We start from the raw sequence: 14,002 nt of genomic DNA on the forward strand, positions 1-14,002 counted from the left end.
AGAGAAAGGGATGGAAGGAGGGGGGGAACAGATGGACCCGTGACTGGCTGGACAGAGTGGTGCAGAGATGAATTGATAAGAAGCACGTGGATGAGTGGACAGGATGGTGGGGTGGGACCTGGCACTGTTAGTGGTTGGTTGGCCAGCTGAATGCGTGCCATGACTGATGGAAGGTTGTTCATGGAAAAGGGTGATGGGAGGGATGGAGGCCTGGGTGGGTGCGTGGAGAAGGAGGCGGAGAGCTGGAGGTGTGTTTGGGTGGTTGCTTGGATCGGTTGAAGGGGGGATCATGAAATGGAGTGATGGATGGATGGATGGATGGATGGATGGATGGATGGATGGATGGATCCATGGATGATGGTATCTGGTTGGTTAACAGCTCCATTGGAAGGATTGCTGGTTGAACAGATTTTTCCTGGAGAAATGGATGTTTGGATGGAGGAGGGTGGTGGAATAGCTGCGTAGAGGAGTGAATTTGAGGACTGATGGGTAGAATAATGCAGAGAGAACAGGTGGTTGGATGGACAGATGGAACGAGAGAAGGTTTCATGGAAAGATAGACCAAGGCATTGGTGGGTGGATGAAAGGATTGATGACGACATGGATGGATGGATGGGTAGAAGGGATATGAAATGTTGACCAAGACCCACATTAATGTGTAGGAAGACTGTTTGTTTGGGTGATGTGTGAGATGGTTGGATGATGAGGTGGATGAATGGACAGAGATGGTGAGCGGAAGGGTCAGTGTGTGTCTGGCTGGAAGGGCGATGGGTAGAACGGTGTTAAGGATGGGTGGAAGGGCAGGTGGGTGGATGCTGGAGTGAACTGATAGCTGGAGGGTGGTTTATTGGATGTATGGATGGATGTATGGATGGACGGACGGACGGACAAATGGATGAACACTTGCAAAAAAGTTTATATTCAGCCTTGTCCCCTCTGTGTGTCAGCTCCAGCCGAGCCAGAGGAGGAACCCCCATCGCAGCCGATCCTGGGCGAGCTCACGGCCTCCCACATGAGCCCCGACTCCGTGCAGCTGGAGTGGAGCGTCCCCGAGGGCACCTTTGACTCCTTCACGGTGCAGTACCGGGATGCCCAAGGCCAGCCCCAGGTGCTGCCTTTGGACGGGGGTTTGCGCACGGTGACCGTGCCGGGTCTGTCCCCGTCCCGCCGCTACAAGTTCAACCTGTACGGGGTGTGGGGTCGGAAACGTCTGGGCCCCGTCTCCACTGACGCCATCACAGGTGAGGGGGCCTCTGGGCCCCATATGTTCCCTCTTGGGGCTCGGGGTGTGGAGCCAGGCAGGATCTGGGACAGGGCCTGTGCGTGTGTCATGATCCTGGTTGGAAACGGGAACGTGTTGGTTGCTGCCTGGGGGCTGGCTGGAGGTTTGGGCGGACTCAGTGTTGGAGGACTGGAGGGACAGATGGATGGATGGATGGATGGATGGATGGATGGATGGATGGATGGATGGATGGACAACTGAGAGGTTGAATGGATGCCGGGTTGGATGGATGATTGGATTTATGGCCAGCTGGGTAGAAAACAATGGATGTGAAGACAGGTGATGGTTTGAACGGAAGCCTGGATGAATGGCTGGATGGAAGAGTGGCTGGATGGAAGCCGGGGTGAATGGAGGCCAGAATGCATGGCTGAAGGCTCAGACGGGCAGAGAGATGATGCGATGGAGGAGAGTGTGAATGAATGGAGTGAGAGATGGATGTTTGGATGGACGTGTGGGTGTTTCTCTCCTGCATTGTCCCCTGTCTGTGTCAGCTCCAGCCAAGCCAGAGGAGGAACCCCCATCGCAGCCGATCCTGGGCGAGCTCACGGCCTCCCACGTGAGCCCCGACTCCGTGCAGCTGGAGTGGAGCGTCCCCGAGGGCACCTTTGACTCCTTCACGGTGCAGTACCGGGATGCCCAAGGCCAGCCCCAGGTGCTGCCCGTGGACGGGGGTTTGCGCACGGTGACCGTGCCGGGGCTGTCCCCGTCCCGCCGCTACAAGTTCAACCTGTACGGGATGTGGGGTCGGAAACGTCTGGGCCCCGTCTCCACCGACGCCGTCACAGGTGAGGGGGGCTGTGGGCCCCATCTGTTCCCTCCTGGGGCTCTGGGTTTGGGGTGGTGGCACAAGCTGGGGCAGGACTCTTTCCGGTCCTGGTCCATTGGAACATCTCCTGAGCGCTGACGGGGGCTGGATGCAGGGATGGGTGCGGTCGTGGTAGGAGCCTGGAGGGATGTTTTGGTGCAGAGGTGTATGGAGATGGGCTTAGGGGGAAGGGTGGGAGAAAGAGTGGACTCCTGGAGGGATGTTGGACTTGTTGGAGGGTTGTTGGTTTTCATCTGTCAGGGTGCCTTGATGGCAGGATGTATGGAGGGTTGATGGTTGGTGGGATCACTGGTGGGAAGGATAATGGAGAGAACCAAGGGCTGCTGAATGCTGGAAGGAACATGGGAATGGGTGAGTGGGTGAATGGGAACCAGGATGATTATGGAGAAATGGACCTTTGGAAGGAGAGATGGAGAGAAAATGCATACGTGGACAGAGAAAGAGATGGATAAATGGGCGAAGAGCTACATCAAAGGACGTGGAGATGGGTCATTTTCTGAGTGGCTCAGCAGTTGAATGATGAGATGGATGGATGGATGGATGGATGGATGGATGGATGGATGGAGCATGGATGAATTTGTAGAAATTTCAGAGTTGGAATGGTTGTTTGGAGGGTTTGGTGGAGGCAGGATTTGGTGGGTGGATCTAATTTGGATGGATGGATGGTTTGTGCTCGGGTGGACGGGTGGTTTTATGTCTGATTGGGTGGAGGCTTAAATGAACGGTTCAGTTTGATTGGTTGATGGGAGGGATGGACTGGAAAAGTGAGTGCAGGAAAAAAAAATGTATTAATGGAAGGATGGATGGATGGATGGATGCAGGGACGGATGCATTGAAGGAGGGATGGATGCATTGATGGAAGACTTGGAGTAATGCTCAGAAGATCAAACAGGCAATGGCTGGATGGAATGTGTGGAGGAAAACAAGTGGGAGGGAGTATGGTTGGGGCAGGATGTGAGCTGGGTGGGGGACGAGGTGGAAGGGGCGATGGGGAGATGGTGAGAGGAAGGACGTGGATGGCTGTAGGGTTGGAAGGTTGATTGGTTCAATAGTGTTAAGGGTGGATGGAAGGAGGGTGGGAGCAGGATTGAGTGAGGTGATAAATGGAGCAACGGTGAATGAAATGTGTGGATGGACGAGACTGTGGTTGGATGGAGAAAGGGATGGAGGGAGGGAGGGACAGATGGACCCGTGACTGGCTGGACAGACTGGTGGAGGGTGGAATGAATTGATAAGAAGCACGTGGATGAGTGGACAGGCTGGTGGGGTGGGAGCTGGCACTGTTAGTGATTGGTTGGCCGGCTGAATGCGTGCGATGACTGATGGAAGGTTGTTCATGGAAAAGGTTGATGGGAGGGATGGAGGCCTGGGTGGGTGCGTGGAGAAGGAGGCGGAGAGCTGGAGGTGTGTTTGGGTGGTTGGTTGGATTGGTTGATGAGTGGTTGATGGGCTAGGTGGGTGGATGGAGAAATTGATGGATGAATGTTTGGAGGGACGTGCAGATGTTCACACCCTACACTGTCCCCTCTCTGTGTCAGCTGCAGCCGAGCCAGAGGAGGAACCCCCATCGCAGCCGACCCTGGGCGAGCTCACGGCCTCCCACGTGAGCCCCGACTCCGTGCAGCTGGAGTGGAGCGTCCCCGAGGGCACCTTTGACTCCTTCACGGTGCAGTACCGGGATGCCCAAGGCCAGCCCCAGGTGCTGCCCATGGACGGGGGTTTGCGCACGGTGACCGTGCCGGGGCTGTCCCCGTCCCGCCGCTACAAGTTCAACCTGTACGGGATGTGGGGTCGGAAACGTCTGGGCCCCGTCTCCACCGATGCCGTCACAGGTGAGGGGGGCTGTGGGCCCCATCTGTGTCCCCTCTGGGCTCTGGGTTTGAGGTGGTGGCACAAGCTGGGGCAGGACTCGTGCTGGTCCTGGTCCATTGGAAAATCTCCCGAGCGCTGACGGGGGCTGGATGCAGGGATGGGTGCGGTCGTTGTAGGAGCCTGGAGGGATGTTTTGGTGCAGAGGTGTATGGAGAGGGGCTTAGGGGGAAGGGTGGGAGAAAGGGTGGACTCCTGGAGGGATGTTGGACCTGTTGGAGGGTTGTTGGTTGTCATCTGTCAGGGTGCCTTGATGGCAGGATGGATGGAGGGATTGATGGTTGGTGGGATCACTGGTGGGAAGGGTAATGGAGAGAACCAAGGGCTGCTGAATGCTGGAAGGAACATGGGAATGGGTGAGTGGGTGAATGGGAACCAGGATGATTATGGAGAAATGGACCTTTGGAAGGAGAGATGGAGAGAAAATGGATACGTGGACAGAGAAAGAGATGGATAAATGTATGGATGAACGTATGGGCGGGCAAAGAGCTACATCAAAGGATGTGGAGATGGGTCATTTTCTGAGTGGCTCAGCAGTTGAATGATGAGATGGATGGATGGATGGATGGATGGATGGATGGATGGATGGATGGATGGGACATTGGGTTGGAAGGGTAGATGGAAGTTTGGGCAGATATCCAATTGGTTGCCTGAGGTGATAGATGGCTGAAGGGTGGATGGGAGGTTCAATGCATCCATGAATTCCGTGACTGAGGGATGGATGGATGGATGGATGGATGGATGGATGGTGGATGGATGGATGGTTGGATGGACTGTGGGATGGGCCCCTCACTCCAAGAAAGACACTGAGGATCTGGAGCGCATCCAGAGAAGAGCAACGAAGCTGGTGAAGGGTGTGGAGCACAAGTCCTGTGAGGAGCCACTGAGGGACCTGGGGTGGGTTCGCCTGAAGAAAAAGGAGGCTGAGGGGAGACCTCATCACTCTCCACAACTCCCTGAGAGGAGGGTGGAATGAGGTGGGGGTCGGTCTCTTCTCCCAGGTAACAAGTGACTGGACAAGAGGAAACAGCATCTGGTTGTGCCCAGGGAGGTTTAAGTTGGATATGAGGAAAAATGTCTTCCTGGAAAGAGTTGTCAGTGACTGGAAGAGGCTTCCCAGGGAAGGGGGGGTCACCATCCTGGGGGGATTTAAAAGCCATGTAGATGTGGTGCTGAGGGACATGGGTTAGTGGTGGCCTTGGCAGTGTTGGGTCAATGGCTGGACTCGATGACTTAAGGGTCTTTTCTACCTCCGTGATTGTGAGGTTCTGTGGTTGCAAATGTGTTTGGTTTGTGGCCTGGATGTGTGATGGGATGGTTGCGTGGAGAGACATTTGGTTGGCAGGATGGAACGGTTGTTGGATGAATGGATGTTGGGATTGGTGGTGGGAGGAGTGTTTGTTTGTAGGAATGAAGGAGCGTGTGGTTGTTTGGATGGTTGACTGGAGGAGTGGAGTGAAGGAGTGATGCCTGGAGAAAGGTGCACGGAGAGACGGGTGATTGGATGGATGGAAGGACAGAGAGAGGATGGATGGAAGGAGAAAGGAATGAACGCATCGATGTCGATATCCTACCTTGTGCTCTCTATTGTAGCTGCTTCCGAGCCGACGGAGGAACCACCAACTCAACCGATCCTGGGCGAGCTCACGGCTCCTCATGTCACCTCTGACTCCGTGCAGCTGGAGTGGAGCGTCCCCGAGGGCACCTTTGACTCCTTCACGGTGCAGTACCGGGATGCCCAAGGCCAGCCCCAGGTGCTGCCCGTGGACGGGGGTTCGCGCACGGTGACCGTGCCGGGGCTGTCACCGTCCCGCCGCTACAAGTTCAACCTGTACGGGATGTGGGGCCGGAATCGTCTGGGCCCCATCTCCACGGACGCCGTCACAGGTGAGGGGGCTGTGGGCCCCATCTTTGTCCTCTCCGGGGTCTGGATTTGGAGCATGGCAGGAGCTGGGACAGGGCCTGAATTGGTGCCGTGGGCCTTGTGGGAAATGGGAATGTGTTGGGGACTGCCTGGGCGCTGGATGGAGGTTTGCGTGGATGTAGGGTTGTAGGGATGGAGGGACAGATGGATGGATGGATGCTTGGGTAGGTGGATGGTGGGATGGATGGTTGGATGGACTGTGGGATGGGCCGCTCACTCCAAGAAAGACACTGAGGAGCTGGAGAGCATCCAGAGAAGAGCAACGAAGCTGCTGCAGGGTCTGGAACACAAGTCCTGTGAGAAGCTGCTGAGGGACGTGGGGTGGGTTCACCTGGAGAAAAGGAGGCTGAGGGGAGACTTCATCGCTCTCCACAACTTCCTGAAAGGAGGGTGCAGAGAGGTGGGGGTTACTCTCTTCTCCAGGGTAACAAGTGACCGGATGAGAGGAAACGGCCTCCGGATGTTTCAGGGAAAGTTTTAGGGGGGATTTGAGGAAAAATGTCTTTGCGGAAAGTGTTGTCACTGACTGGAAGAGGCTGCCCAGGGAAGGGGGGTCACCATCCTGGGGGGATTTAAAAGCCATGTAGGGGTGGTGCTGAGGGACATGGGTTAGTGGTGGCCTTGGCAGTGTTGGGTCAATGGCTGGACTCGATGATATTAAGGGTCTTTGCCACCTCCATGATTGTGAGGTTCTGTGGTTGCAAATGTGTTTGGTTTGTGGCCTGGATGTGTGATGGGATGGTTGCGTGGAGAGACATTTGGTTGGCAGGATGGAACGGTTGTTGGATGAATGGATGTTGGGATTGGTGGTGGGAGGAGTGTTTGTTTGTAGGAATGAAGGAGCGTGTGGTTGTTTGGATGGTTGACTGGAGGAGTGGAGTGAAGGAGTGATGCCTGGAGAAAGGTGCACGGAGAGACGGGTGATTGGATGGATGGAAGGACAGAGAGAGGATGGATGGAAGGAGAAAGGAATGAACGCATCGATGTCGATATCCTACCTTGTGCTCTCTATTGTAGCTGCTTCCGAGCCGACGGAGGAACCGCCAACTCAACCGATCCTGGGCGAGCTCACGGCACCTCATGTCACCTCTGACTCCGTGCAGCTGGAGTGGAGCGTCCCTGAGGGCACCTTTGACTCCTTCACGGTGCAGTACCGGGATGCCCAAGGCCAGCCCCAGGTGCTGCCCATGGACGGGGGTTTGCGCACGGTGACCGTGCCGGGGCTGTCACCGTCCCGCCGCTACAAGTTCAACCTGTACGGGGTGTGGGGTCGGAAACGTCTGGGCCCCGTCTCCACCGACGCCGTCACAGGTGAGGGGGCTGTGGGCACCTAATGGAGTTTGGGTTTGTGTTGGGCGGAGCTTGGGCCGGGCCCATGCAGGGTAGTTTGGGCCACTTGGGAAATGACAAGAGCTGTTGGGTGCTGGGTTGGGGATGAGTGGAAGTATGGGTGGGTGAAGTGGTGGAAAGAAGAAGGGAGGGAGGGAGGGAGGGACAGGTGGGTACTTGGATGTGTTTGTGGCTTTTTGGGTGACTGATGGGTTGGATGGGGGCATGGATAGACGGATGGAAGAATGGATGGAGAGTGTGTGAATGAAGAATGGGTGGGTGGCTCCTTGGCTGGTTGGTTGGATGGATGAATGCGTGGATGGATGGATGGATGGATGGATGGATGGATGGATATATGGATGGATGGAGAACAGAGAGGTTGAATGGATGTGAAGTGGGATGGATGGTTGGTTTCTTGGTCAGATGGATAGCAAACCATGGATGTGGAGCAGGTGATTAGTTGTGTTGATGTGTGCATGGATGAGACTGTGGTTGGATAGAGGAAGTGATGGAGGGAGGGAGGGACAGATGGACCCCTGACTGGCTGGACAGACTGGTGGAGGGATGAATGAATTGATAAGAAGCACATTGAGGACTGGACAGAGTGTTGGGGTGTGACCTGGCACTGTTAGTGGTTGGTTGGCCGGCTGAATGCGTGCCATGACTGATGGAAGGTTGTTCATGGAAAAGGGTGATGGGAGGGATGGAGGCCTGGGTGGGTGCGTGGAGAAGGAGGCGGAGAGCTGGAGGTGTGTTTGTGTGGTTGGTTGGATCGGTTGATGGGTGGGTGATGGGCTGGCTGGGTGTGCGGCGAAACAGATGGATGAATGTTTGGATGGACGTGCAGATGTTCACACCCTACACTGTCCCCTGTCTGTGTCAGCTCCATCCGAGCCAGAGGAGGAACCCCCACCGCAGCCGACCCTGGGCGAGCTCACGGCCTCCCACGTGAGCCCGGACTCCGTGCAGCTGGAGTGGAGCGTCCCCGAGGGCACCTTTGACTCCTTCACGGTGCAGTACCGGGATGCCCAAGGCCAGCCCCAGGTGCTGCCCGTGGACGGGGGTTCGCGCATGGTGACCGTGCCGGGGCTGTCACCGTCCCGCCGCTACAAGTTCAACCTGTACGGGATGTGGGGTCAGAAACGTCTGGGCCCCGTCTCCACGGATGCCGTCACAGGTGAGGGGGGTGTGGGCCTCATCTGTGCCTCCTCATGTTTTGGATTTGGAGCAGGGCAGGAGCTGGGACAGGGCCTGTGCTGGTGCCGTGGGCCTGGTGGGAAATGGGAACGTGTTGGTCGCTGCCTGGGGGCTGCGTGGAGGTTTTGAGTGATGCAAGGTTGGATGGATGGAGGGAGAGATGGATGGAATATTGGGTTGGATGGGGAGATGGAAGGTTGAGCAGATGTCTCCTTGGTTGCCTGAGGTGATGGATGGACGAAGGGTGGACGGGAGGTTCATGCATCCATGAATTCATGGAGTGAGGGATGGATGGATCAATGGGTGGATGAACATTGGGATGAGTCTGGCTGCTGCAGGGACTGAAATGTGGTTTGGATGGTTGGATGGACACGTGGTTAGATGGGCGTATGGAAGGGTGGGTGTGTGGAGGGACACTGGGGGAGTTTGTTGGAGGTTGTTTTGGTGAGAGGAGTGAGTGTTCAGATGGTTTGATGTGTCAGTGGAGGAACAGATTCGAGGCCCAGTTGTGGGAGAATTTTGCATGGAAATATGAAGGGGTGTATTCTTATTGGTGGATTGGATGGATGGATGGATGGATGGATGGATGGATGGATGGATGGATCAATGGATGGATGGTGATTGGCTGGCTGGTTGGATTGACAGATGAATTACTGGAAGCCTGTCTAGATGTTGGGATTCCTGGCTGGCTGGAGCATGGATGGATTTGTAGAAGTTTCAGAGCTGGGATGGTGGTTTGGATGGTTGGATGGAGACAGGATTGGGTGGGGGAGTGGAATTTTGGATATGTGTATGATGGGTGCTTGGGTGGGGGGATTGTTTTTATGTCTGATTGGTTGGAGGCTTAAGTGAATGTTTCAGTGTTTGATTGGATGATGGGAGGAATGGATTGGAGGAGTGACCGAAGGAAAATATTGTGTATTGAGGGAGGGATGGATGGATGGATGGATGGATGGATGGATGGATGGATGGATGGATATTTGGTTGAAGGCTTGGATAAGTGGACTGTGGGATGGATGATTGGATGGACAGTGGGATGGGCCCCTCTCTCCTAGGAAGACACTGAGGTGCTGGAGCTCATACAGAGAAGAGCCACGAAGCTCTTGAAGGGTCTGGAGCACAAGTCCTGTGAGGAAAATGCCTCTGATTTTGCCCAGGGAGGTTTAGTTTAGTTATGAGGAAAAATGTCTCCCGGAAAGGGTTGTCACTGACTGGAAGAGGCTGCCCAGGGAAGGGGGGGGTCACCATCCTGGGGGATTTAAAAGCCGTGTAGAGGTGTCGCTGAGGGACATGGGTTAGTGGTGGCCTTGGCAGTGTTGGGTCAATGGCTGGACTGGATGATATTAAGGGTCTTTTCCACCTCTGTGATCGTGAGGTTCTGTGGTTGCAAATGTGTTTGGTTTGTGGCCTGGATGTGTGATGGGATGGTTGCGTGGAGAGACATTTGGTTGGCAGGATGGAACGGTTGTTGGATGAATGGATGTTGGGATTGGTGGTGGGAGGAGTGTTTGTTTGTAGGAATGAAGGAGCGTGTGGTTGTTTGGATGGTTGACTGGAGGAGTGGAGTGAAGGAGTGATGCCTGGAGAAAGGTGCACGGAGAGACGGGTGATTGGATGGATGGAAGGACAGAGAGAGGATGGATGGAAGGAGAAAGGAATGAACGCATCGATGTCGATATCCTACCTTGTGCTCTCTATTGTAGCTGCTTCCGAGCCGGAGAAGGAACCAACTCAACCGATCCTGGGCGAGCTCACGGCTCCTCATGTCACCTCTGACTCCGTGCAGCTGGAGTGGAGTGTCCCTGAGGGCACCTTTGACTCCTTCACGGTGCAGTACCGGGATGCCCAAGGCCAGCCCCAGGTGCTGCCCGTGGACGGGGGTTCGCGCACGGTGACCGTGCCGGGGCTGTCACCATCGCGCCGCTACAAGTTCAACCTGTACGGGGTGTGGGGTCGGAAACGTCTGGGCCCCGTCTCCACCGACACTGTCACAGGTGAGGGTGTCTGTGGGCACGTGACAGACCATGGGTTTGTGTTGGGCAGAGCTTTGACAGGACCCATGTGGGGTAGTTTGGGCCACTTGGGAAATGGGAACAGCTGTTTGATTGTGGGTTAGGGATGAGTGGAAGGATGGGTGGGTGCAGGAGTGGAAAGATGAAGGGAGGCTGGCAGGCAGGCAGGGAGGCACAGGTGGGTTCTTGGATGAGTTTGTGGCTTTTTGGGTGACTGATGCGTTGGATGGGCACATGGATAGACGGATGGAAGAATGGACGGAGAGTGTGTGAATGAAGAATGGGTGGGTGGCTCCTTGGCTGGTTGGTTGGATGGATGAATGCGTGGATGGATGGATGGATGAAAGGTTGGATGAGGGTGTGTCTGGTTTGTGAGCTGGTGAGGGATGGGATGGTTGTGTGGAGATAAAAAGTCAATGGAGGACGGAAGGGTGGTTCCAGGGATGGATGGGGGGATGGATGGATGGATGGATGGATGGATGGATGGATGGATGGATGATGGATGGATTGATGATGGATGGGTGGGTGGGTGGATGGATGTATGAAAAGCGGGAAGGATGGAAGGTTGTGTGAATGGATGGCATATTGGTCATCAGGATATTTCGTTGGTTGAGTGGATGAATAGGTAGAGAGATGGTTGTTTGGAAGAGCGTCTTGTGTCTGGATGGCTAAATGGATCAATGGATGGATGGTGATTGGCTGGCTGGTTGGATTGACAGATGAATTACTGGAAGCCTGTCTAGATGTTGGGATTCCTGGCTGGCTGGAGCATGGATGGATTTGTAGAAGTTTCAGAGCTGGGATGGTGGTTTGGATGGTTGGATGGAGACAGGATTGGGTGGGTGGATAAAATTTTGGATGGATGGATGGATGGATGGATGGATGGATGGATGGATGAATGGATGGCGAGTTGCGGGGAGGGTTTTTTTATATCTGGTTAGTTGGAGGCTTGAATGAATGGTTCAGTGATTCTTTTTTTTGATTCGAGGGACAGATTGGATGAGTGAGTGAAGGAAAATATTGTGTGTGGATGGATGGATGGATGGATGGATGGATGGATGGATGGATGGATGGGATGGTTGAAGGATCAAACACATAGATGTTCATGCCTTACACTTTCTGCTCTCTGTTGTAGCTCCAGCTGAGCCGGAGGAGGAACCCCCATCGCAGCCGACCCTGGGTGAGCTCACGGCCTCCCACGTGAGCCCCGACTCCGTGCAGCTGGAGTGGAGCGTCCCCGAGGGCACCTTTGACTCCTTCACGGTGCAGTACCGGGATGCCCAAGGCCAGCCCCAGGTGCTGCCCGTGGACGGGGGTTCGCGCACGGTGACCGTGCCGGGGCTGTCACCGTCCCGCCGCTACAAGTTCAACCTGTATGGGATGTGGGGCCGGAAACGTCTGGGCCCCATCTCCACGGACACCGTCACAGGTGAGGGGGCTGTGGGCCCCATCTGTGTCCTCTCCGGGGTCTGGATTTGGAGCATGGCAGGAGCTGGGACAGGGCCTGAATTGGTGCCGTGGGCCTTGTGGGAAATGGGAATGTGTTGGGGACTGCCTGGGCGCTGGATGGAGGTTTGCGTGTACGTAAGTTTGCAGGGATGGAGGGAGAGATGGATGGATGGATGCTTGGGTAGGTGGATGGTGGGATGGATGGTTGGATGGACTGTGGGATGGGCCGCTCACTCCAAGAAAGACACTGAGGAGCTGGAGAGCATCCAGAGAAGAGCAACGAAGCTGGTGCAGGGTCTGGAACACAAGTCCTGTGATGAGTCACTGAGGGACGTGGGGTGGGTTCACCTGGAGAAAAGGAGGCTGAGGGGAGACCTCATCGCTCTCCACAACTTCCTGAAAGGAGGGTGCAGAGAGGTGGGGGTTACTCTCTTCTCCAGGGTAACAAGTGATTGGATGAGAGGAAACAGCCTCCAGATGTTTCAGGGAAAGTTTTAGGGGGCATTTGAGGAAAAATGTCTTTGCAGAAAGGGTTGTCACTGACTGGAAGAGGCTGCCCGGGGAAGGGGGGTCACCATCCTGGGGGGATTTAAAAGCCATGTAGGGGTGGTGCTGAGGGACATGGGTTAGTGGTGGCCTTGGCAGTGTTGGGTCAATGGCTGGACTCGATGATATTAAGGGTCTTTTCCATGTCTGTGATCATGAGGTTCTGTGGTTGCAAATGTGTTTGGTTTGTGGCCTGGATGTGTGATGGGATGGTTGCGTGGAGAGACATTTGGTTGGCAGGATGGAACGGTTGTTGGATGAATGGATGTTGGGATTGGTGGTGGGAGGAGTGTTTGTTTGTAGGAATGAAGGAGCGTGTGGTTGTTTGGATGGTTGACTGGAGGAGTGGAGTGAAGGAGTGATGCCTGGAGAAAGGTGCATGGAGAGACGGGTGATTGGATGGATGGAAGGACAGAGAGAGGATGGATGGAAGGAGAAAGGAATGAACGCATCGATGTCGATATCCTACCTTGTGCTCTCTATTGTAGCTGCTTCCGAGCCGACGGAGGAACCACCAACTCAACCGATCCTGGGCGAGCTCACGGCTCCTCATGTCACCTCTGACTCCGTGCAGCTGGAGTGGAGCGTCCCCGAGGGCACCTTTGACTCCTTCACGGTGCAGTACCGGGATGCCCAAGGCCAGGCCCAGGTGCTGCCCGTGGACGGGGGTTCGCACACGGTGACCGTGCCGGGGCTGTCACCGTCCCGCCGCTACAAGTTCAACCTGTACGGGGTGTGGGGTCGGAAACGTCTGGGCCCCGTCTCCACCGATGCCGTCACAGGTGAGGGGGCCTCTGGGCACCCTATGGACCATGGGTTTGTGGTGGGCAGAGCTTGGACAGGGCCCGTGCTGGGTCTCTTGGGCCTTCTGGGCAACGTGAAACTGGATCATGTGTTGAGTGCTGAGTTGTGTCTGGATTTGTGGATAGGTGCATGGAAAGCTTGAAGGAAGGAGGGATGGACGGACGGACAGATGGCTGGCTGGGTGGCTGGGTGGCTGGGTGGCTGGTTGGTTGGTTAATAGGTATATTGGAAGGATAGATGGTTGATCAGATGTTCTCTGGAGAAATGGGTGTTTGGGTGGGAGGATGGGTCGTGGCAGAGTTGGGTAGAGGATTGGATTCAAGGGCTGATGGGTGAAATAATGCAGGGGAAAATGGGTGATTGGGTGGCTGGAAGAGTGGGGGGTTAGAAGGAGAAATGGAGGGAGAGAAGGTTACATGGAGAGGTAGACCAAGGGATTTGTGGGAGGATGAAAGCAATGACGAAGGTATGGATGGATGGATGGATGGATGGATGGATGATGACATGGTGATCAAGAACCATATTAATGTGTAGGAAGACTGTTTGTTTGGGTGATGTGTGAGATGGTTGGATGATGAGGTGGATGAATGGACAGAGATGGTGAGCGGAAGGGTCAGTGTGTGTCTGGCTGGAAGGGTGATTGGTAGATCGGTGTTAAGGATGGGTGGAAGGGCAGGTGGGTGGATGCTGGAGTGAACTGATAGCTGGAGGGTGATTTCTTGGAGGGAGGAAGGGAGGGAGGGAGGGAGGGAGGGAGGGAGGGA

General features: G+C 55.2%; 2 protein-coding genes across 2 annotated transcripts in view; one reads left to right on the forward strand and one right to left on the reverse strand.

Moving 5' to 3' along the window:
• Positions 1–14,002, reverse strand: part of LOC141917328 (uncharacterized) — a 158,452-nt gene that overhangs the window by 104,918 nt on the left and 39,532 nt on the right. The gene's annotated exons all lie outside the window — the stretch shown is intronic.
• Positions 1–14,002, forward strand: part of LOC141917306 (tenascin-X-like) — a 67,547-nt gene that overhangs the window by 37,930 nt on the left and 15,615 nt on the right. Inside the window, exons 28-38 of the mRNA XM_074810415.1 lie at positions 948–1,241; positions 1,774–2,067; positions 3,647–3,940; positions 5,571–5,864; positions 6,919–7,212; positions 8,114–8,407; positions 8,462–8,520; positions 9,483–9,588; positions 10,131–10,421; positions 11,575–11,868; positions 12,923–13,216. Coding sequence (XP_074666516.1) covers positions 948–1,241; positions 1,774–2,067; positions 3,647–3,940; positions 5,571–5,864; positions 6,919–7,212; positions 8,114–8,407; positions 8,462–8,520; positions 9,483–9,588; positions 10,131–10,421; positions 11,575–11,868; positions 12,923–13,216 — 2,808 coding nt within the window. The remainder of the gene's footprint in view (positions 1–947; positions 1,242–1,773; positions 2,068–3,646; positions 3,941–5,570; positions 5,865–6,918; positions 7,213–8,113; positions 8,408–8,461; positions 8,521–9,482; positions 9,589–10,130; positions 10,422–11,574; positions 11,869–12,922; positions 13,217–14,002) is intronic.

The sequence above is a fragment of the Strix aluco genome, chromosome 37, assembly GCF_031877795.1.
Source record: "Strix aluco isolate bStrAlu1 chromosome 37, bStrAlu1.hap1, whole genome shotgun sequence".
In the NCBI taxonomy this organism is placed as follows: domain Eukaryota; kingdom Metazoa; phylum Chordata; class Aves; order Strigiformes; family Strigidae; genus Strix; species Strix aluco.